At 42.5% G+C, this 25,342-nt stretch overlaps 1 protein-coding gene across 1 annotated transcript in view; it reads right to left on the bottom strand.

The window, feature by feature from the left end:
• Positions 1 to 10,838: 10,838 nt before the first annotated feature.
• The window catches only part of LOC111950228 (2-acylglycerol O-acyltransferase 2-A-like), a 36,689-nt gene continuing 22,185 nt past the window's right edge, over positions 10,839 to 25,342 (bottom strand). The window contains exons 3-6 of the mRNA XM_023967643.2: positions 24,849 to 25,053; positions 24,421 to 24,595; positions 12,783 to 12,982; positions 10,839 to 12,193 (exon numbers count right to left, since the gene is read on the bottom strand). Of these exons, the coding sequence (XP_023823411.1) occupies positions 12,039 to 12,193; positions 12,783 to 12,982; positions 24,421 to 24,595; positions 24,849 to 25,053 (735 nt within the window). The 3' untranslated portion in view covers positions 10,839 to 12,038. The remainder of the gene's footprint in view (positions 12,194 to 12,782; positions 12,983 to 24,420; positions 24,596 to 24,848; positions 25,054 to 25,342) is intronic.

The following is a 25,342-nucleotide window of genomic DNA, read 5'->3' as shown; positions in this document are numbered from 1 at the left end:
TTGTTTGACATTTTACTGCATTTTTAGGAGCTAGTAAGATAAGCATTTCACTGCACACGCTAAAGCATCTGCTATACTGTGTACGCAACCAATAAACTTTGATTTGATAGTTACTTTATAGCATCTGATATAAGTACTAAGATCTGTTATGATGCACTTGTAGGGTTACAGTGCATCATGTTCCATTATATAAATACTAACAATGATATTGATCCAATTTACAGTGTCACAATCTTACCTACAGTATATTGCCTTATTATCATATAGGCCTACTCCTCCCTTATGTTCTTATTTGTTCGTTTCTGTTGCCCTGTGAGTGAAATTGTGACGCCACCATGATTGCTGTAAACTTCTAACCATGTGGCCCAATAGAGCTGGTACGATAAACCGATAAACGATACCAACCGAACCGACCATTTATTGAGAATAACTATAAATAGCCTTTACTCGAAGAATGTGAAGTTTTAAATTAAACTGGACAATGGAAGCCACAACATTCAAAGTAGTAGTAGTCATTTTAAGGGTAATATAAAAAAGTAACTGGTGCACATTAATGTTTTAAACTTATCCTTACATTTATCGTTATTGTCATAATCCAGTACATTTATTGTCATATGGATTCTTTTCCATAGCACCCAGCTATGTCTGAATTTTTACATCGAGTAGTTTGGATACTGGTTACTGATTGACTAAAACAACATTAGGCCTTGTGTATGTGAGACCGTATACAATGACGTTTAGCCTTTTCACCTTTAAATCGTTGTGCCTTTTCACCTCGATAAAATGGCTACATCAACAATAGTTTGACATGCCAATGTACAAAATAAGCATTTAGATTAACTTGAGAGAAACCAAACAAAAAGAACATCTTGAAACAAACAAAGTGGGCACTTACCTGCTTCACTGACTGTTGTGCAAAAAAAGGGATACATTGTGAGTTTGGGAATACAACAAAAATGGAGCTGAACGTCATTCTACGGGACTTGTATGGTTCAGTGAGAAACATGAATGGCGAAGAATATGGGATTAGCAGCTATGCTGGACAGTTTGGCATGGAGTATACAGAAGGACACCGAATTCACAACAAGCAACAATGTGTCTGTCAGCGTAATTAAAAAGTTGAGGGAAGAGGGGCGCGATATAGCTTCCCACCAGTGAACGGCTACATATGGTATGTAACTGTTAGCTAGCTAAATCATTCTAATGTACCCTGACAATATAACCAACAGTTATGTACAGTCGTGGCCAAAAGTTTTGAGAATGACACAAATATACATTTTCACAAAGTCTACTGCCTCAGTTTGTATGATGGCAATTTGCATATACTCCAGAACGTTATGAAGAGTGATCAGATGAATTGCAATTAATTGCAAAGTCCCTCTTTGCCATGCAAATGAACTGAATCCCCCAAAAACATTTCCACTGCATTTCAGCCGTGCCAATAAAGGACCAGCTGACATCATGTCAGTGATTCTCTCGTTAACACAGGTGTGAGTGTTGACAAGGCTGGAGATCACTCTGTCATGCTGATTGAGTTTGAATAACAGACTGGAAGCTTCAAAAGGAGGGTGGTGCTTAGAATCATTGTTCTTCCTCTGTCAACCATGGTTACCTGCAAGGAAACACGTGCCGTCATCATTGCTTTGCACAAAAAGGGCTTCACAGGCAAGGATATTGCTGCCAGTAAGATTGCACCTAAATCAACCATTTATCGAATCATCAAGAACTTCAAGGAGAGCGGTTCAATTGTTGTGAAGAAGGCTTCAAGGCGCCCAAGAAAGTCCAGCAAGCGCCAGGACCATCTCCTAAAGTTGATTCAGCTGCGGGATCGGGGCACTACCAGTACAGAGCTTGCTCAGGAATGGCAGCAGGCAGGTGTGAGTGCATCTGCACGCACAGTGAGGCAAAGACTTTTGGAGGATGGCCTGGTGTCAAGAACGGCAGCAAAGAAGCCACTTCTCTCCAGGAAAAAACATCAGGGACTGACTGATATTCTGCAAACGGTACAGGGATTGGAATGCTGAGGACTGGGGTAAAGTCATTTTCTCTGATGAATCCCCTTTCCGATTGTTTGGGGCATCCGGAAAAAAGCTTGTCCGGAGAAGACAAGGTGAGCGCTATCATCAGTCCTGTGTCATGCCAACAGAAAAGCATCCTGAGACCATTCATGTGTGGGGTTGGTTCTCAGCCAAGGGAGTGGGCTCACTCACAATTTTGCCTAAGAACACAGCCATGAATAAAGAATGGTACCAACACATCCTCCGAGAGCAACTTCTCCCAACCATCCAGGAACAGTTTGGTGTCAAACAATGCCTTTTCAAGCATGATGGAGCACCTTGCCATAAGGCAAAAGTAATAACTAAGTGGCTTGGGGAACAAAACATTGATATTTTGGGTCCACGGCCAGGAAACTCCCCAGACCTTAATCCCATTGAGAACTTGTGGTCAATCCTCAAGAGGCGGGTGGACAAACAAAAACCCACAAATTCTGACAATCTCCAAGCATTGATTATGCAAGAATGGGCTGCCATCAGTCAGGATGTGGCCCAGACGTTAATTGACAGCATGCCAGGGCGGATTGCAGAGGTCTTGAAAAAGAAGGGTCAACACTGCAAATATTGACTCTTTGCATCAACTTCATGTAATTGTTAATAAATGCCTTTGACACACAATTTTGTGTTAGTCAATCTAGATGTCAAATAAAATAAAATAAAATTCTATTGGTCACATACACGTGTTAAGCAGATATTATTGTGGGTTTAGCGAAATGCTTGTATTTCTAGCTCCGACAGTGCAGTAATATCTAACAAGTAATATCTAAAAATTTCACATACAGTTGAAGTCGGAAGTTTACATACACCTCAGCCAAATACATTTAAACTCCGTTTTTCACAATTCCTGACATTTAATCCTCGTAAAAATTCCCTGTCTTACGTCAGTTACGATCACCACTTTATTTTAGGAATGTGAAATGTCAGAATAATAGTAGGGAGAATGATTTATTTCAGCTTTTATTTCTTTCATCACATTCCCAGTGGGTCAGAAGTTACACTCAATTAGTATTTGGTAGCATTGCCTTTAAATTGTGTAACTTGGATCAAACGTTTTGGGTAGCCTTCCACAAGCTTCCCACAATAAGTTGGGTTAATTTTGGCCCATTCCTCCTGACAGAGCTGGTGTAACTGAGTCAGGTTTGTAGTCCACCTTGCTCGCACACACCTTTTCAATTCTGCCCACAAATTTTCTATAGGATTGACGTCAGGGCTTTGTGATGGCCAATCCAATATCTTAACTTTGTTGTCCTTAAGACATTTTGCCACAACTTTGGAAGTATGCTTGGGGTCATTGTCCATTTGGAAGACCCATTTGCGACCAAGCTTTAACTTCCTGACTGATGTCTTGAGATGTTGCTTCAATATATCCACATAATTTTTCACCCTCATGATGCCATCTATTTTGTGAAGTGCACCAGTCCTCAGAATTTTTTTTTTTAGACCTCCACAAGTCTGGTTCATCCTTGGGAGAAATTTCCAAATGCCTGAAGGAACCACGTTCATCTGTACAAACAATAGTACACAAGTATAAACACCATGGGACCATGCAGCCATCATACGGCTCAGGAAGGAGACGCATTCTGTCTCCTAGAGATGAACGTACTTTGGTGCGAAAAGTGTAAATCAATCCCAGAACAACAGCAAAGGACCTTGTGAAGATGCTGGAGGAAACAGGCACAAAAGTATCTATATCCACAGTAAAACAAGTCCTATATCGACATAACCTGAAAGGCTGATCAGCAAGGAAGAATCCACTGCTCCAAAACCACCATAAAAAAGCCAGACTACAGTTTGCAACTGCACATGGGGACAAAGATAGTACTTTTTGGAGAAATGTTCTCTGGTCTGATGAAACAAAAATAGAACTGTTTGGCCATAATGACCATCGTTATGTTTGGAGGAAAAAGGGGGAGGCTTGCAGGCCAAAGAACACCATCCCAACCGTGAAGCACATGGGTGGCAGCATCATGTTGTGGGGGTGCTGTGCTGCAGGAGGGACTGGTGCACTTCACAAAATAGATGGCATCATGAGGGAGAAAAATGATGTGGCTATATTGAAGCAACATCTCAAGACATCAGTCAGGAAGTTGAAGCTTGGTCGCAAATGGGTCTTCCAAATGAACAATGACCCCAAGCATATTTCCAAAGTTGTGGCAAAATGGCTTAAGGACAACAAAGTCAAGGTATTGGAGTGGCCATCACAAAGCCCTGACCTCAAGCCTATAGAAAATGTGTGGGCAGAACTGAAAAAGCTTGTGCGAGCAAGGAGGCCTACAAACCTGACTCAGTTACACCAACTCTGTCAGCAGGAATGGGCCAAAATTCACCCAACTTATTGTGGGAAGCTTGTGGAAGGCTACACGAAACGTTTGACCCAAATAAAAAAATTTAAATGCAATGCTACCAAATACTAATTGAGTGTATGTAAACTTCTGACCCACTGGGAATGTGATGAAAGAAATAAAAGCTGAAATAAATAATTCTCTACTATTATTCAGACATGTCACATTCTTAAAATAAAGTGGTGATAGTAACTGACATAAGACAGGGAATTTTTACGAGGATTAAATGTCAGGAATTGTGAAAAACTGAGTTTAAATGTATTTGGCTAAGGTGTATGTAAACTTCCGACTTCAACTGTATATGGACCTACAGCTATTCTATTTCTGACTGTTTAGGCATTAAGGCTTGTGTATCTGTCATATCTTCTTTTAGTTTTCATTTTCGTTCTTTTTTCTTCATTACCCAGCCTTTTTCGTCAAGTCTGCTAACTTAATTGTTAAGGTCTCAATTAGTTACTTAAATGTTTTTTTCATGTCTTTTTTTTATAATACCATAAGACCAAAAATATGCTGCTTAAGAGATTTCAAATATAAGGCTGCCACTTAGCGTTATGCTACAACCCTGTAATTAAAGTGCAGGGCAGAAGGAACTGGGGAAAGAGGGATGGGGGCAGTGAAGGGCGTACAGGGAAGGAGGAACGATTTATAGGGAGGGTCTTCCGGGTAGAGAGCGACCAATGGTTGGGATTCCCTGTGGGCCCTGCTTTTTGTTTTACATCCATGGGCTTATCAAAAATAAAAATAAATAAAAAATACATTTTTGAAAATAATGGCAACACTAGCTATTCTCTCATGTAATTTGAAAGGCCTTAATATTCATATCAAGCGTACCAGCTATCTTGATATTCTAGCAAGAAACCAAACAAAACCAAAGGTGTAACCATAATGATACATAAGAAACTCAAAATCACCATCCTTGGTAAAGGCAAAGATCAAGAAGGCAGAATCACTTTCCTCAAATGTATCCATAATGGAAAGAAAATTGCCTTTATTAATGTGTATGCTCCAAATTCATATGATCCTATGTTTTTTAAATGTATTCCTTGAACAGCATATTGTTAGAATTAACTGAATTCCAACTGGTTATTGGGACAGACATGAATGCCATTCTGGACATGCGGAACAAATCTAATAAGACCAACTACAATCCGCAGGCAACCAAGGCTCTCCAACATTTACTGTCTGATTATAACCTTGTTTCCTCGTGAGCTCATAACCCTAAAGCAAAAGAGTACACCTTCTATTTAAACAGGTACAAAACATTCTACCAAATCAATTTTGTATTATTATCTACTCCTTTATTTTCTTTAATCAAGAAAATAGAAATTTGACCCTATCTGATCATCATACTTATTACTGCCAGATACAAATGTCAGAATCTGCTAAAAGAGCCACAATATGGCGCTTTAATGTGTCCTTACTACAAAATCCTACTTTCTGTCAACAATTTGAAACTTCGTTGAATTAATTCGTAATGATGGACAAAAATTCAGTCGATGATCCTTGGATTTTATGGGACGCCATTAAAGGTTTTATTAAAAACAATGCAACTGCATTTGCATCTGGGCTGAATAAATCACAATTTAAGACGATTTCAGAATTGGAAAAGTTGTTAACGATGTTAGAACGTTCTCAACAAACACTTTTTCAGACCAGGTAGCGACTACTCTCTTCAAAGTCAAGACAGAACTAAATCTATTGATAAGACAGAGAGCAGAATTTGCCATCCATCGAGTTAGACTCAACCATTACTTCCATGGTAATCAACCCAGTCATCTACTGGCTAACAAGCTTCGCAGTAATGATCAATTAACGGATATTGCAACTATTGAATCTGATCAGGTGAATTACTATCAGAACCAAAATTAATCAACTAAAAGATTATCCCATTTCTATAAAGAATTGTACACCTCTGATTGTGAATCCACACCAATTGATTGGTGTGATTGTGAATCCATCCTTTTTAAAAGATATAAGAACTCCTCTCAACTGAGGAAGCCAGCTTGCTGGGAGCCCACATTTCTCTCTGTGAACTCAAAAGGGCATTGAATAACATGAATAAAGGCAAATCACCTGATTGTTACGGTATTCCTCCTGAGGTCTATTTAAAGTTTTGGAACCAACTAGGTCCACTGTTACTTGAAATTATTAACACAGCCATTCAGTATCGTTCAGAACCCAAAGGTTAATTTGGAAGAGATGCAAATACAGCACTAATTGAGCTTTTTTTTTTAAAAAGACACCACCCCGTGCTCTCACTATCGCCCTCTATCTTTGATAAACAAAGATATTAAACCATTGTCATCCCATCTCGAAATGTACTTATGCAAATTGGTACCTCTGGACGAAAGCAAGTTTGTTATAAAACTAATATCCTCAGATAATTAATTTTTATAATTAACCTTTATTTAACTAGGCAAGTCAGTTAAGAACAAATTCTTATTTACAATGACGGCCTAGGAACAGCCTTGTTCAGGGGCAGAACAGATTTTTACCTTGTTTACCTTGTCAGCTCGGGGATTCGATCTAGCAACCTTCGGTTACTGGCCCAACGCTCTAGCTACTAGGCTACCTGCTGCCCCATCCGCCATCTATTACATATTTTACATGCTTCATCAGAAACCAAAGCTCCTTGGGCAGTTCTATTTCTCAATGCAGAAAAAGCTTTTGATAGACTAGAATGGTCATGTCTTTAGTCAGGTTTGGAACATATCGGACGGCTCCAATTTTATTATGTGATTAAAATACTCAGCCATAGTAATAACAGGCAATACCTGCTATTTTCCGTTCAGAATAACTAGAAGTAGCAGGCAAGGTGATCCCATCTCACCTCTGCTATTTATATTGTCTATGGAACCCCTGGCCCAGGCAATTTGACAATCAAAAGAAATTACACCAATATCTCTCAATTATACGGATCACGTCATTACATTATACGCTGACAATATCTTACTTTATCTAGACAACATATCTCAATCCCTCCCAAAAGCTTTGAAAATCATAGAGCTGAATTTGCCTATCTCAAGTTATAAAATAAATCTAACCAAATCAGTCCTACTGCCTCTCAAGACCCCAATGGAGGACTCCATCTCTACTTATGGAGTCCCATTTTTCCCATTTTAAATTTTTGTTAATAGATATAAAGTTTGGACACACCTCCTCATTCAAGGGTTTTTCTTTATTTTGACTATTTTCTACATTGTAAAATAATAATGAAGACATCAAAACTATGAAATAACACATATGGAATCATATAGTAACCAACAAAGTGTTAAACAAATCTAAATATGTTTATATTTGAGATTCTTCAAAGTAGCCCCCTTTTGCCTTGATGACAGCTTTGCACACTCTTGGCATTCTTTCAACCAGCTTCATGAGGTAGTCACCTGTAATGCATTTCAATTAACAGGTGTGCCTAGTTAAAAGTTAATTTGTGGAATTTCTTTCCTTCTAAGCCATTCAGTTGTGTTGTGACAAGGTAGGGGTGGTAGTAAAAAATAAAGAAAAACCCTTGAATGAGTAGGTGTGTCCAAACTTTTGAACAGTACTGTACTGTATACAGTACACCTATTTTAATATTATTTACTCTCTTTTTTTTCCAGGCCCACGGGGAAGAGGTGGTATGGGTAGGATTTTGGTCCTTGTATTTCTGGTCCCTGGAAGGGGTGGCTTAAAGATCTAAAACTAGATACAAAGACTATACAGACTATGGTCCCGTGTGGCTCAGTTGGTAGAGCATGGTGCTTGCAACGCCAGGGTTGTGGGTTCAATTCCCACGGGGGGACCAGGATGAATATGTATGAACTTTCCAATTTGTAAGTCGCTCTGGATAAGAGCGTCTGCTAAATGACTTAAATGTAATAGAATTTATAATGGACCTATATATTTTCAAATAACCGCCCTTTGTCTGGCCCGCAAATTGATTTTGACAAACAAATAATTTTTCTTGGTTCTCTAGATTGACTTGATAAGTGTCCTTAATGGGATCAAAGTATCTACCACATGGAGTACACAGTCTCTCTCACACACACACCACAATTTGAGACTTGAGGAGACAAGAACAATCGTGCAGGCAATAAAACGATTGATGAAGGCATTGATGTTTTTATATTTTGTAATATTTGTAATCTGATTTCATGTTGACCTAACCCTGTATAACCCCATTGGACATGTCAAATAATGCAATCGGGGGCTAGCGACCTGGTTGTAACCCTAGTTGTTAAACCCAATGCCTATCCCACAAAACAAAGTCATTGTGAATTGTGGATTAGATTACGGATTGAATGACTTGGAGTACTCTACAGACCACTCTATACTCCTGTTGGTGAAGACTCAAAATAGTGTTATCACAGGGCAGGAAACTTTTCCAAACACTGTCATCTTGCCAGTCTGCAAATCCCACACCTGCCAGGGGAGCCAAATCAACTTTCCATGCATGCCATTGTCACACACCTCTCATATTCCCACACCACTTCCTATATTGTGAACTTGAAGTTCAGTGATTAAAGATCAGTATTAGCATTACATAATCTCTCATCAAAATAAATAGGATTTTGTTTGATATTTCTCTCACAAATACTACTTTACCGTCTTCCTTTCTCTATCACTCACTCTGTCTCTATCTTGTTTTCACTCTCTTGTTCTTTCCATCCTTCCTTCACTTTCTTGTCACTTTTCTTTCCTGTGTCCTTTTCATTCTAGTTTATTAAAGTCCAGTGTTTTTCAACCCCTGAGATTTTTTAAATATATTTTTGTATACATTTGTTAAGACATTTTTTTATTTGTATTTATTTTTTATTCCAAAAATAATAACACTTGGGAGTATGAATGGTATTATAGGCAATTTTACATAACTTTTTACGATGAAAGTTGTTTACAATGATAATAATAGGCCTTTGATCTTTTACATTCACATATTTTGCGACTCCGAATTCTGCGACTTTGAAAGTGATTTGGTGGTCTCCGGAACAGAAAAGTTTGGGAACTGCTGTTCTAGTCTTTTCTCTAGCTCTCCCTTAGCCCAAAAATGTACTGTTAAGGAGTGTAGGCGAACCTGCCGTTACTCCTTAATGTCCAAGGAGCTTATACACTATTTATACAAAAGTATGTGGACACCCCTTCAGATTAGTGGATTCGACTTTTACAGCAACACCCCCATTGCTGACAGGTGTATAAAATCAAGCTCACAACCATGCAATCTTCATAAACAAACCGTAGAATAGCCTTGCTGAAGAGCTCAGTGACTTTCAGCGTGGCACCGTCATAGGATGCCACTTTTCCAACAAGTCAGTGTGTCAAATTTCTGCCTTGCTAGAGCTGCCCCAGTCAACTGTAAGTGCTGTTATTGTGAAGTGGAAACATCTAGGAGCAACAACGGCTCAGTCGCAAAGTGGTTGGCCACACAAGCTCACAGAGCGGGACCACCGAGTGCTGAAGCAAGTAGCATGTAAAAATTGTCTGTCCTCGGTTGCAACACTCACTACCGAGTTCCAAACTGCCTCTGGAAGCAATGTCAGAACAACAACTGTTCGTCAGGAGCTTCATGAAAGAGGTTCCCATGGCCGTGCAGCCACACACAAGCCTAAGATCACCATGTGTAATGTCAAGTGTCGGCTGGAGTGGAGAACGTTACCTACCCAAATGCATAGTGCCAACTGTAATGCCTACCCAGAAGAGTGGAGGCTGTTATTGCAGCAAAGGTGGGACCAACTCCATATTAATGCCCATGATTTTGGAATGAGACATTTGACAACAGGTGTCCACATACCTTTGGTCATGAAGTGTTTAGAGGGAGACTGGCTGTGGCAGCCAAAACAGCCAAATACATCTAAACGTGAATCGATTCTTAATTGCGATACGGTTCTTTCATAATACATCAAAATAATTTCACAAATGCAAAATATATACTTAGAACTAATACAATTATTTCACGCTGATATGAAAGATAAGGTCCGTATGTTTCCAACACCATACTGAAAGCGATGCGTGTTACCATTCAGACTGAGAGTCGGGCTCTAAATTAAACCTCCCCCACCAGACGAAAGCGATGCGTGTTACCATTCAGACTGAGAGTCGGGCTCTAAATTAAACCTCCCCCACCAGACGGAAGATACCTTTGTGAATAGATTCTAAAGTTAGCTAGCATCTATGAATAGGTTATCTCTCCCTGTGCTTTTCTTTTTTATGGCCTGAGGGTCATCGGTCTTTGTTGAAAGTGCCTGGACACTGTACACTAATATGTGACCAGGTGCCAGTCTGCTGCCCGTTTGGAAATATGTCACTCTGGCCATCGCAGTCATGAAAAAAGTGTTGCGAAAGTGCACAGTTAGTTTTATCGCTGAAGGACCAGGTCCAACTTCAAACTGTCCCCGACCCTTGATTCATTCATCAGAACTGGATGGACAGCAATGTGCAAAGTTTGATACAGTGAATGAGACCTGAAATCACCTTTATTAAAATAAATGAACTGGTATTATAATAAAAACTATGCAATTGAGAAAAATTGTATCAGTTATTTTAACAGATTTTATATTACAATATTGTGAAAAATGTATACATGACAGAGACATTAAGATAAAAAGACATTTAAAATTAATATGTTGGGAAGTTAAATATATACTGTAAATGGATACTTATTAACCAGATATAGTATTATTATGTAAAAACAGTGAGTAAAATGAGAATTATTCCCAGTTTTTCCGAGTGTGTTTTTGATATAGGAGACCTAGAGGCCTTATATACTGTAAGTGAGGATACAGTGCATCACCCCATTACATGAAATCTCCATTCAACCTCTGACTTTTATTTGATAGGATCTACGGACTTATACAAGTCTCGAATCGCCCAGACAGACGTCACTTCATCTGTGGATTAAGGCAAAAATGTGGCTCTAGGACAGGGTTCCCCAACTGGCTGCCCGAGGGCCGAATTTGGCTCATAGGTGGTTTTATTTGGCCCCCCAAGTTTTCTGAGCAAAAAAAATACAATGTTTTTATTTTTTCATTGATGGACATAATAGATTGTAAAAACACCAGGAGATTAGCTCCAAGTGATTTTAATTTGAGAAATCTGTTCCCAAGTATTCTCATGCATAATAGAGAGACATTTGGTCATATACAAATGTAAGCAAGTTTTCGTCAAACACTATATCTGTTTGGGCTTCTTGCGGTCAATTTGCAGTCTCCAAATTATTTGCAATTATGTTCCGGCCCTCCGACTCAAGAAAAAATAGGCCCGCAGCTGAATCTAGTTAACATACATAACACAGTGCTTTTTATGACGGGAAATATTTGTCCATATCTTGGCTAAGAATGTCCATATCAATTCCTCGTGTTACTTGTCTCCTGTAGTTTGGTCTGGATCCTTCAGGTGGTTATAGCTGTAAATGTTTTTCTGGTTGAGGAAAGTGAAAGGACTTGGTGGTGCAACTCCAATTACGGTTTTGATGCCCTCCTCCCTTCTCTCCCCCTCCCCCTTCCCCTCTCTCTTTCAGTCTCTCTCTCTCTCTCTCTCTCTCGCTCTCTCTCTTTCTTTATCTCTCTCTCCCAACATACCTCTACCCACTCTCTCTCATCCCTTTCTCTCCCTCTCCCCTCTCTCTCTCTCTCTCTCTCTCTCTATCTCTCCTGGTTATGAGTCCTGCTCAGACAAAGCTGAGGTGTTGGTCCTCTGGCACTCCATACTTGCCCTTGTGCTCCTCAAACAGCTGGCTGAGTTCTTCTGTGTAAAGCTGATGGAGGGCGTCAAGCTCCTCCACTGTGGGCTTCTCATTCTTCTCCACTCTGATTGGCCGTCCCACTGTGGAAAGGTCCAAGGGTATGCATGATAACATTACATTCAAATATAGGTTACTGTAGTAGTCACTGGTGTACCACACAGCCCCAGGGGGGGGGGGGGGGGGGGGGCATGAGCTCTGGAGGGCCCAAACCAAAAACAGGCCTTGTGAAACTGCGGTATGCCACTGGTAGTAGTGCATAATGGGCAAAAACGTATTTGCTTTTTGGATATGATTTTACTCATGACTTTACTTTTCAAGTGGGGATTGAAAATGAAATATGCCATCGTTGGGCCTTGCCAATAGATGTACACAGACAGATGACTAACTGTGTGCCAGCCACTGTTGCTGAGAAGTTGCGGCAAACTGACAATGTTACTATCTAGTAACATTCTAGTAAGTCAAATATTTCCCAGGGCAAAGCTGCTCCTCTCTGTCCCTCTTATATCAATATTCCTCATGTTTAATGACAGAGAACCATCTTTCCAGTTAGTTTACTGATATGAAACTTCTGCCAAAAACAACAATTGCCTTGCAACATAGAAATAGGAGAAAGCTAGAGAAATAGGATAAAAAGATTTGGCAGATACAGTGACATGGAATGTTACTCACCCACAGTGTTGATGGGCTTCCTGTAGGGCATGATACCATAGCTGTACTGGAAAATGCCCCGCGCGTGGAAGAGGGGCAGAGAGATACCCATGATGCTCTGCAGCTTGTCCTGAATCAAGCGGATCCAGGTGCCTCGAGGGTTCTCCACCTGGTCGAACAACTCATTCTCCCCGAAGGAGAAGACCGGCACCAGATGGGCACTAGGGAGGGAATAGGTAGAGGAGAGGAGTGGGGTGACGGAGGGGTAGAGGAGAGGTGAGGTGAGGTGAGTTGAGACAGAAGTTTGGCCTTCAGTTTTGTTACGATCATCTCTATGAGTTTGTAAGGTACAGTATATTCGTAGAGAACAGACCCAGTTTCCATTTTACTCATGGGTGTGTTGAAGTTTGTCCTAAATGATTCCACTATTGATGTAATGACATGTAAACGCTTGATTTTAGCAAGCTTTGTGTATCCCACGAAATAAGACTTGAGGTGCTGAAGATGAACTCGCAGTATTACCAGCAAAATCAGGGGAAAACTGAGTTGGGTAATGTCATTCGAAAACATAATGTTAACTTTCACTGCTATGCGGATGACACACAGCTGTACATTTCAATGAAACATGGTGAAGCACCAAAATTGCTCTCACTGTGAGCCTGTGTTTCAGACATAAGGAAGTGGATGGCTGCAAACGTTCTACTTTTAAACTCGGACAAAACAGAGATGCTTGTTCTAGGTCCCAAGAAACAAAGAGATCTTCTGTTGAATCTGACAATTAATCTTGATGGTTGTACAGTCGTCTCAAATAAAAAACTGTGAAGGACCTCGGCGTTACTCTGGACCCTGATCTCTCTTTTGACGAACATATCAAGACTGTTTCAAGGACAGCCTTTTTCCATTTATGTAACATTGCAAAAATCAGATATTTTCTGTCCAAAAATGATGCAGAAACATTAATCCATGCTTTTGTCACTTCTAGGTTAGACTACTGCAATGCTCTACATTCCGGCTACCCGGATAAAGCACTAAATAAACTTCAGTTAGTGCTAAACATGGCTGCTAGAATCCTGACTAGAACCAAAAACTTTCATCATATTACTCCAGTGCTAGCCTCTCTACTCTGGCTTCCTGTTAAGGCAAGGGCTGATTTCAAGGTTTTACTGCTAACCTACAAAGCGTTACATGGGCTTGCTCCTACCTATCTTTCCGATTTGGTCCTGCCGTACATACCTACACGTACGCTGCGGTCACAAGACGCAGGCCTCCTAATTGTCCCTAGAATTTCTAAGCAAACAACTGGAGGCAGGGATTTCTCCTATAGAGCTCCATTTTTATGGAATGGTCTGCCTACCCATGTGAGAGACGCAGACTCGGTCTCAACTTTTAAGTCTTTACTGAAGACTCATCTCTTCAGTAGGTCCTATGATTGAGTGTAGTCTGGCCCAGGAGTGTGAAGGTGAACGGAAAGGCACTGGAGCAACGAACCGCCCTTGCTGTCTCTGCCTGGCCGGTTCCCCTCTCTCCACTGGGATTCTCTGCCTCTAACCCTATTACAGGGGCTGAGTCACTGGCTTACTGGTGCTCTTCCATGCCGCCCATAGGAGGGGTGCGTCACTTGACTGGGTTGAGTCACTGACGTGGTCTTCCTGTATGGGTTGGCGCCCCCCTTGGGTTGTGCCGTGGCGGAGATCTTTGTGGGCTATACTCGGCCTTGTCTCAGGATGGTAAGTTGGTGGTTGAAGATATCCCTCTAGTGGTGTGGGGGCCGTGCTTTGGCAAAGTGGGTGGGGTTATATCCTGCCTGTTTGGCCCTGTCCGGGGGTATCATCGGATGGGGCCACAGTGTCTCCTGACCCCTCCTGTCTCAGCCTCCAGTATTTATGCTGCAGTAGTTTATGTGTCGGGGCTAGGGTCAGTCTGTTATATCTGGAGTATTTCTCCTGTCTTATCCGGTGTCCTGTGTGAATTTAAGTATGCTCTCTCTAATTCTCTCTTTCTTTCTTTCTCTCTCTCGGAGGACCTGAGCCCTAGGACCATGCGTCAGGACTACCTGGCATGATGACTCCTTGTTGTCCCCAGTCCACCTGGCCGTGCTGCTGCTCCAGTTTCAACTGTTATGCCTGCGGCTATGGAACCCTGACCTGTTCACTGTGATTACTATTATTTGACCATGCTGGTCATTTATGAACATTTTTACATCTTGGCCATGTTCTCTTATAATCTCCACCCGGCACAGCCAGAAGAGGACTGGCCACTCCTCATAGCCTGGTTCCTCTCTAGGTTTCTTCCTAGGTTTTGGCCTTTCTAGGGAGTTTTTCCTAGCCACCGTGCTTCTACACCTGCATTGCTTGCTGTTTGGGGTTTTAGGCTGGGTTTCTGTACAGCACTTTGATATATCAGCTGATGTAAGAAGGGCTATATAAATAAATGTGATCTTGTAACAATGGGATCAGATGCCAGCGCGAACCCTGGATGGAGCTTCACTGCTGCGATTGAATGGCAGGGAGTCAACACTCATCTCAAGTGAACAATTTTGGCTGACAGTTCCAGCAGATGAGGAGAACTTGACTCTAGAAAAGGGGTTTTCTACGAGATGACTACACATCATTTATCTCAATGTTAGAATCCTTCTTCCCCAGATCGAGGAAATTCACCTACTCTCCAGTAACTTTAAGGTGGGAGTGCTTTTCTTTACCGAAACATGACTAGATGGTTTGATAAAAAACGTTGAGATTGAAGTTGAAAATGATGTAGTAATTAGAAAAGACCACAATCGCAAATCCAGGGGAGTTTGTAGTATGTAAAATCAGATATTGGGTTTAACTATAGTTTAGATTTAAGCCATGACGAGATTGAAGCTGTGTGGTTGGACATTCTATTACCAAAATGCAAACCCATTATAGTCGGAACCTGTTACAGACCACCAGAAGTTTAATGAATTGTTGAAGGAGACTTGCTGGTGATTTAATACACACATGCTCAAAAAGGACATTGCTACTTTTTAACAGGATGATAGAGAAGGCCAAGAAAGATTATTTTAATGACAAAATTGTTGAGAACAGGAACAATCCGAGTAAATTGTGGAATTGTCTGAAGCTATTGGGTTACAGTAACAGACTGAAGAACAAAACTCGAAATTTTACCTAGGACATTGGAGGAAAGGTTACATCAGACAAGACCATGGTTGCAGACAGTCTGAATAGCTACTTTACACCTATAGCTAATACATTAGCGAGCAAGTTACCTGGTCAATCAGGTTGTTATGGGGAGAGTCAAGTCCAGCAGTTTTACTCGCAGCAAGGGATTCAAGTCGATGCCTTTTCATTTTTCATTTGAAAAAGTGTCTGAGTCAACTGCGTAACTCACATTGTAAATCTGTATATTGAACTAGGGATTTTTTCCAGTGAACTAAAACTTGCAAGGGACATTCCTCTATGTAATGAAGAGAATAGGCTAGATCATGGAAACTATCGGCCTGTCTCAATCCTGTGTATTTTATCGAAGGTCATGGAAAAGATTATATTCGAGCAGATTGACAGTTATATTTCCTTACATAACCTACTACTGTATATGAGCTCCAGTCTGGCTCTAGGAAATCCCATTCCACCGACACTTGCCTACTATATCTAACTGACCCCATCAGGAAGGAAGTAGATGGTGGGCTATTTTGTGCTATGGTTATGTTAGATCTCCAAAATGCATTTGATACAGTGGATCATGAGATTCTGTTAATCAAACGAAGAGCCATGGGCTTTAACAACTTAGCCACAAATGGGTTATCTCTTATCTGCAAGGAAAAAAACAGATGATGTATGTGGTTGGGACCCGGTCTAAAACCAAAATCTTGAACTTTGGGTACACTAAGGGAGTGTTGTCACGTTCTGACCTTAGTTCCTTTTTATGTCTTTATTTTAGTTGGTCAGGGCGTGAGTTGGGGTGGGCATTCTATGTTGTTTTTCTATGTTTTGTTCTAGTCGTTATATTTCTATGTGTTTGGCCTAGTATGGTTCTCAATCAGAGGCAGGTGTCGATCGTTGTCTCTGATTGAGAATCATACTTAGGTAGCCTGTTTTCCCACTATGGGTTGTGGGTAGTTATTTTCTGTTTAGTGTTTTTGTTTGCACCTTACAGAACTGTTCGTTTGTCGGTTTGTTGTTTTTGTTCAGTATTCATTCTTTATTAAATTATTATGAATATGTACCACGCTGCACTTTGGTCCTCTTCTCCTTCCACCAACGACAACCGTTACAAGTGTGCTGTGTCCACTTTTCTTTCTGTTGTATATAAAGGATCTGAAATCTGCCTGTACATGTGACCTTTTCCTCTATGCAGATAATTCTGCACTGTTGGTTTCCCACAAAGACAAAAATGTAGTTGAGAAACCCCTCAGTGTTGCACTTCTGAATGTCAGTAAATGACTATATGACAGTAACCTACATGTGTCAAACAAACCACCATTGTCCCTGTGCCCAAGAAAACGAAGGTAACCTGCATAAATGATTACCGCCCCGTAGCACTCACGTCGGTAGCCATGAAGTGCTTTGAAAGGCTGGTCATGATTCGCGTCAACACCATTATGCCGAAAACCCTAGACCCACTGTAAGGATCGATGCAGGAGATGAGAAGCAGGTACAGGGAGTGAAGGTTTAATAGCTGACGGACATGAAATGGAACAGCATCTGGACAGGAACACATAACAACAATTAATACGGACACAGGGAACACCGCCGCGGAACAGACAGATATACATGGGGTAATCAACAACGTGAAGGAGTCCAGGTGAGTCCACTGAGCCTGCTGCGCGTTTTGATAGTGACAGGTGTGTGTAAAGAAGGGTAACCCTCGAGCGCCAGGGTGTCACGCCCGCTCCCGCTCCCCCTCACTGGCGCTCAAGGGCTCCAGGCTACCTGTCATTATACGCACCTGTTACCATCATTACGCGCAGTTGCGCTCATTGGACTCACCTGGACTCCCTCACTTTGTTGATCGCCCCTGCATATATGTCTGCTCCTCTGTGTTGTTCCCTGTAGTAGCATTGTTTGTTGTGTCGTGTTTATATCCTGTTCCGTTGCATGTCCATCTATATTAAATGGTTCACTCCCTGTACCTGTTTCTCATCTCCTGTGTTGGGCGTTACAGAATGCTACTACTAATACAAGAAGCATCAGGGTTTTGTTTTGTTGGTGACGTCGGGCTTGGATTCCACCGCCGATGAAACCAGGGGTGCATTAGCTGGCTTGTCGGGCTTTCATGCCCTAGCTGGTTCGAGAGGTTTCCTTGCCCCAGTTGGCTCGGCAGGTTCCCATCCCACGTCATGCTTCTACGCCGGCCCGTCAGGCTCGCCCATGTGGGACACCGGGTGGCACCCCTAGAGGGGGGTGGGGGTACTGTCATGCCCGCTCCCCCTCCCTGGCGCTCCAGGGCGCCGGGCTACCTGTCATTATAGGCACTTGTTACCATCATTGCACGTATCTGCGCTCATTGGACTCACCTGAACTCCATCACTTTGTTGTGGGCCCTGCATATATGTCTGCTCCTCTGTGTTGTTCCCTGTAGTAGCATTGTTTGTTGTGTCGTGTTTATGACCAGACGCTGTTCTTATTCCGTTGCATGTCCGTCTATATTAAATGGTTCACTCCCTGTACCTGCTTCTCATCTCCTGCGTTGGGCATTACACAGGGAGGGGGAGCGGGAGCAGGCGTGAAACCAACTCCAATTCACATACCACACCAACTGATCCACAGATGACGCAATCTCAATCGCACTCCACACTGCCCTTTCCCACCTGGACAAAAGGAACACCTATGTGAGAATGCTGTTCATTGACTACAGCTAAGCGTTCAACATCATAGTACCCACAAAGCTCATCACTAAGCTAAGGACCCCTTCTGCAACTGGATCCTGGACTTCCTGACAGGCCGCCCCCAGGTGGTAAGGGTAGGCAACAACACATCTGCCATGCTGATCCTCAACACTGGGGCCCCTCAGGGGTGTGTGCTTAGTCCCCTCCTGTACTCCCTGTTCACCCACTACTGCGTGGCCAAGCACGACTCCAACACCATAATTAAGTTTGCTGATGACACGTCAGTGGTAGGCCTGACCAAGGACAATGATGAGACAGACTATAGGGAGGAGGTCAGAGCCATGGCAGTGTGGTGCCAGGACCACAACCTCTCCCTCAATGTGAGCAAGACAAGGGAGCTGAACATGGACTATTGGAAAAGGAGGACCAAACAGGCCCCCGTTAACATCGACGGGGCTGAATGGAGCGGGTCGAGAGTATAAGGACATGAGGCGAGACCCAAATGCAGACACAGGCAGATGATTGAGCTCCGATATTTATTATAACAAATGGGGTTGGCAAAGGGTAGGTTGGGTACAGGCGAGAGTTCATAAACCAGGACAGAGTCCAAACAGTACCAGGTGATAGGCAGCCTCGAGGTCAGGACAGGCAGGGTTTCAGTAACCAGGTCCGAGTCCAGACGGTACAAGACGATAGGCAGGCTTGAGGTCAAGGCAGGAAGAAAGGTCAGGCAGGATGGTTTGGTGTCAGGACAGGCAAGGGTCAAAACCAAGAGGGCTAGGAAAAACAGAGACTGGAAAAAGTAGGAGCAAGGAGAAAACCGCTGGTTGACTTGGCAAAACAAGACGAACTGGCACAGAGAGACAGGAAACACAGGGATAAATACACTGGGGATAATAAGCGACACCTGGCGGGGGTGGAGACAAGCACAAGGACAGGTGAAACAGATCAGGGCGTGACAGAAAGTTTCAAGTTCCTTGGTGTCCACATCACCAATGAACTATAATGGTCCAAACACACCAAGACAGTTGTGAAGAGGGCATGACAAAACCTTTTCCCCCTCAGGAGACTGAAAAGATTTGGCATGGGTCCCCAGATCCTCAAAAAGTTCTACAGCTGCACCACTGAGAGCATTGCATCACCGCCTGGTATAGCAACTGCTTGGCATCTGACCATAAGGCACTACAGAGGGTAGTGTGTAAGGCCCAGTACATCACTGGGGCCCAGCTTCCTGACATCCAGGACCTATATACGCCTATATACAGTGGGGAGAACAAGTATTTGATACACTGCCGATTTTGCAGGTTTTCCTACTTAGAAAGCATGTAAAGGTCTGTAATTTTTATCATAGGTACACTTCAACTGTGAGAGACGGAATCTAAAACAAAAATCCAGAAAATCACATTGTATGATTTTTAAATAATTAATTTGCATTTTATTGCATGAATAAGTATTTGATCACTACCAACCAGTAAGATTCCGGCTCTCACAGACCTGTTAGTTTTTCTTAAGAAGCCCTCCTGTTCTCCCTCATTACCTGTATACTGCACTGTTTGAACCTCGTCCCTGTATAAAAGACACCTGTCCCACACTCAATAACACAGACTCCAACCTCTCCCACAATGGCCAAGACCAGAGAGCTGTTGTAAGTAATCAGGATAAATTGTAGACCTGCACAAGGCTGGGATGGGCTACAGGACATAGGCAAGCAGCTTGGTGAGAAGGCAACAACTGTTGGCGCAATTATTAGAAAATGGAAGAAGTTCAAGATGACGGTCAATCACCCTCGGTCTGGGGCTCCATGCAAGATCTCACTTGTGGGGCATCAATGATCATGAGGAAGGTGAGGGATAAGCCCAGAACTACACGGCAGGACCTGGTCAATGACCTGAAGAGAGCTGGACCACAGTCTCAAAAGAAAACCATTAGTAACACACTACGCCGTCATGGATTAAAATCCTGCAGCGCACGCAAGGTCCCCTGCTCAAGCCAGCGCATGTCCAGGCCGTCTGAAGTTTGCCAATGACCATCTGATGATCCGAGGAGGAATGGAGAAGGTCATGTGGTCTGATGAGACGGAAATAGAGCTTTTGGTCTAAACTCACTCGCCGTGTTTGGGAAGAAGAAGGATGAGTACAACCCCAGAACACCTCCCAACCGTGAAGCATGGAGGTGAGAACATCATCTTTGGGGGATGCTTTTCTGCAAAGGGACAGGACGACTGCACCGTATGAGGGAGGATGGATGGGGCCATGTATCGCAAGAATCTTGGCCAACAACCTCCTTCCTCAGTAGAGCATTGAAAGATGGGTCGTGGCTGGTTCTTCCAGCATGACACGACCCGAAACACACAGCCAGGGCAACTAAGGAGTGCTCCGTAAGAAGCATCTCAAGGTCCTGGAGTGCCTAGCCAGTCTCCAGACCTGAACCCAAATAGAAAATCTTTGGAGGGACTGAAAGTCCGTATTGCCAGTGACAGACCAAAACCTGAAGGATCTGGAGAAGGTCTGTATGGAGGAGTGGGCCAAAATCCCTGCTGCAGTGTGTGCAAACTGGTCAAGAACTACAGGAAACGTATGATCTCTTGTAATTGCACACAAAGGTTCTGTACCAAATATTAAGTTCTGCTTTCTGTGTATCAATATACTTATGTCATGCAATATTAAATGCAAATGATACTTAAATCAATACAATGTGATTTTCTGGATTTTTGTTTTAGATTCCGTCTCTCACAGTTGAAGTGTACCTATGATAAAAATTACAGACCTCTACATGCTTTGTAAGTAGGAAAAATGGCAAAATCAGCAGTGTATCAAATACTTGTTCTCCCCACTGTAGGTGGTGTCAGAGGAAGGCCCAAAAAATTGTCAAAGGCTCCAGTCACCCAAGTCATAGACTGTTCTCTCTGCTACCCCTAAGCCATAAAACTGCTAAACAATTAATCAAATGGCCACCCAGACTATTTACATTGAACACCCCCCCACCCGCTGCTACTCGCTGTTTATTATCTATCTTTGCATAGTCATTTTACAAATTACCTCTATTAACCTGTACCACCACACATTGACTCAGTACTCCCTGTATATAGCCTCGTTATTGTCATGTAATTTTGTTGTGTTACTTTTTGATGATTATTTATTATTTAGTAAATATTTTCTTTACTCTATTTCTTGAACCGCATTGTTGTTTAAGGGCTTGTAAGTAAGCATCTCACAGTAAGGTCTACACCTGTTGTATTTGGTGGATGTGACAAATAAGATTTGATTGATTTGATTTGATTTGATTTGTCACTACACCTTGGAAAAACAGAGTCCCTCTTGTACTGGTCCAATGTGAAACTGAGGAATTCCCCTAACTCTAAGGTGGTAGTAGGTGACATAGTGGTCACAGCAAAAGACGCAAAAGTTAATTATCGTGGATGTGTGCTAGATAACCATCTGACAGGGAGAGCATGGCACAAAAAGTTATCCAAAGTGAACCATAAAATTAGGTTCAAGGCAAGAACCGCCAAATATCTGGATAAGAATGCAATGGTGGCATTGGCAGGGGCTCTTGTTCAGTGCCACTTCAACTATGCGTGCTCTTCCTGGTACAATAGTGCCCCCAAGATAATTACAAATAAACTGCAGACATCTCAGAACAAATTAGTCAGGATTATTCTTAACCTTCCAGCACGTACTCATCTTGACCATTCCCACTTTGAAAGCCTCAGATGGCTCAAAGTGGAGGAGAGAGTTTCTCAGATGAAATTGTGTCATGTACATAAGACAGTCCACAGTATGGTCCCCAGGTACCTATGTAACTACTTTAACTTGTTCTGGGATAACCATAACTATTCCACTAGAAGGATTTAATAGTGGTACGGTGAAATAAACGTTTTTGTACCCCCCCTTACAAAAGGACCACAATGGAAATGGTGATATTTTATGTTGAGGCGTCACCGGCTGGAGCGCCCTCATACAGTGGGGAGAACAAGTATTTGATACACTGCCGATTTTGCAAGTTTTCCTACTTACAAAGCATGTAGAGGTCTGTAATTTTTATCATAGGTACACTTCAACTGTGAGAGACGGAATCTAAAACAAAAATCCAGAAAATCACATTGTATGATTTTTAAGTAATTAATTTGCATTTTATTGCATGACATAAGTATTTGATCACCTACCAACCAGTAAGAATTCCGGCTCTCACAGACCTGTTAGTTTTTCTTTAAGAAGCCCTCCTGTTCTCTCACTCATTACCTGTATTAACTGCACCTGTTTGAACTCGTTACCTGTATAAAAGACACCTGTCCACACTCAATCAACAGACTCCAACCTCTCCACAAATGGCCAAGACCAGAGAGCTGTGTAAGGACATCAGGGATCAATTGTAGACCTGCACAAGGCTGGGATGGGCTACAGGACAATAGGCAAGCAGCTTGGTGAGAAGGCAACAACTGTTGGCGCAATTATTAGAAAATGGAGAAGTTCAAGATGACGGTCAATCACCCTCGGTCTGGGGCTCCATGCAAGATCTCACCTCGTGGGGCATCAATGATCATGAGGAAGGTGAGGGATCAGCCCAGAATACACGGCAGGACCTGGTCAATGACCTGAAGAGAGCTGGACCACAGTCTCAAAGAAAACCATTAGTAACAACACCATACCGTCATGGATTAAAATCCTGCAGCGCACGCAAGATCCCCCTGCTCAAGCCAGCCGCATGTCCAGCCCCGTCTGAAGTTTGCCAATGACCATCTGGATGATCCAGAGGAGGAATGGGAGAAGGTCATGTGGTCTGATGAGACAGAAAATAGAGCTTTTTGGTCTAAACTCCACTCGCCGTGTTTGGAGGAAGAAGAAGGATGAGTACAACCCCAAGAACACCATCCCAACCGTGAAGCATGGAGGTGGAAACATCATTCTTTGGGGATGCTTTTCTGCAAAGGGGACAGGACGACTGCACCGTATTGAGGGGAGGATGGATGGGGGCCATGTATCGCGAGATCTTGGCCAACAACCTCCTTCCCTCAGTAAGAGCATTGAAGATGGGTCGTGGCTGGTTCTTCCAGCATGACAACGACCCGAAAACACCCAGCAGGGCAACTAAGGAGTGTCCGTAAGAAGCATCTCAAGGTCCTGGAGTGGCCTAGCCAGTCTCCAGACCTGAACCCAATAAGAAATCTTTGGAGGGAGCTGAAAGTCCGTATTGCCAGCGACAGCCCCGAAACCTGAAGGATCTGGAGAAGGTCTGTATGGAGGAGTGGGCCAAAATCCCTGCTGCAGTGTGTGCAACCTGGTCAAGAACTACAGGAAACGTATGATCTCTGTAATTGCACACAAAGGTTTCTGTACCAAATATTAAGTTCTGCTTTTCTGATGTATCAAATCTCATGTATGCATAAAATGCAAATTATTTACTTAAAAATCATACAATGTGATTTTCTGGATTTTTGTTTTAGATTCCGTCTCTCACAGTTGAAGTGTACCTATGATAAAAAGTACAGACCTCTACATGCTTTGTAAGTAGGAAAACCTGCAAAATCGGCAGTGTATCAAATACTTGTTCTCCCCACTGTATATGTATTTTAAAAATGGTCTAATAAATTCAATCAATCAAGGTGTCACTTCACTTGTCCCTCTGTATGTCATACGGTGCATGCATGCTCCCAATTGAAATTCCCAAAGGGCTTACACATGTCACTATTTCAGTAGGCCATCCACAAGTACACACTGTGAACATTAATATCAAACTATGATGAAGTGACTAACACAGTTGAAGTCACTTGTGTAACCATGAGAGTAGTTATAAGATTTAAATCGGAGACACAGGCAGTAAAATGTCCTCCGCCACCTCTGGCCCTGGTCTTACCCATGTTCCATTGCCAGTTTGATGAAGCCCTTCTTATTGGCTAAGAGAATGGTGAAGGCGCCAGGGTGTGCGTCAAGGGCCTCGGGGGCTCCTCCTACTGCTATAACAACGGCATTCCCACCTCCCTGTCGACGTAACAGATAGCTGGCACTCTCCTTGTCCGAGGGAATCAAACCTGGGACACACAGTAGACACTGAGATCAGGTGTAGTTAACAGTGGGGGGGAAGTTTGGTACACTATTCTTCACTGTCGAACAATGATCAAACATGTTAATTTGTATCATGATGGTTGTCCCTAATCAATCTATCAGTAAATCAATTAATCAGATGTATTTATATTGCTATCTTGTCTTTACAGCAACATCTGTCACAAAGTGTTTCACAGTAACCCTGCCTTGACCTTGACCTCTAACCCCAACCCCACTAACCTGCCATCATGATGTAGTCTCTGAAGAAGGGGGCTCTGAACCAGAGAGGTAGCATCAGCAGAAAGCTGTCCAGTCCAGGGAACAGTTTCCTGAAGCCTGTAGCGTACGTGCAGAAGTTAGTGAAGGCTCCAGCCACCAGGATCCCATGGGGATGAAAACCAAGGATGTAGTTCTGCCTGGGGTCCAAGTCCGCTGTCTTCACCAGCTGCAATACAACAGAGCGGAGTCACTTCTAAGGACTTCAATACTCAAAATAGTTATGCGCAACTGCACAACACAGTATACAGGATGCATCAAATGTATTTCTAAATCTCAATCTTTATCAGAGACTTTCAAAACATTTGAAAGTTGAATTGAAAACCATACTCTCACGGAAGTCTATGAATTGACTTCCAGGTATTTGGCCTATATCTTCATCACATCGCCTGTGTGAGTTCTCGCTGTTGTTTGTCTGCCTCCACAGCGACTGTCAGAAGAGACTATCCTTTCTCTAA

The sequence above is a fragment of the Salvelinus sp. IW2-2015 genome, linkage group LG23 (genome assembly GCF_002910315.2).
Source record: "Salvelinus sp. IW2-2015 linkage group LG23, ASM291031v2, whole genome shotgun sequence".
NCBI lineage: Eukaryota > Metazoa > Chordata > Actinopteri > Salmoniformes > Salmonidae > Salvelinus > Salvelinus sp. IW2-2015.
This window is presented reverse-complemented; position numbering and strand designations above follow the sequence as displayed.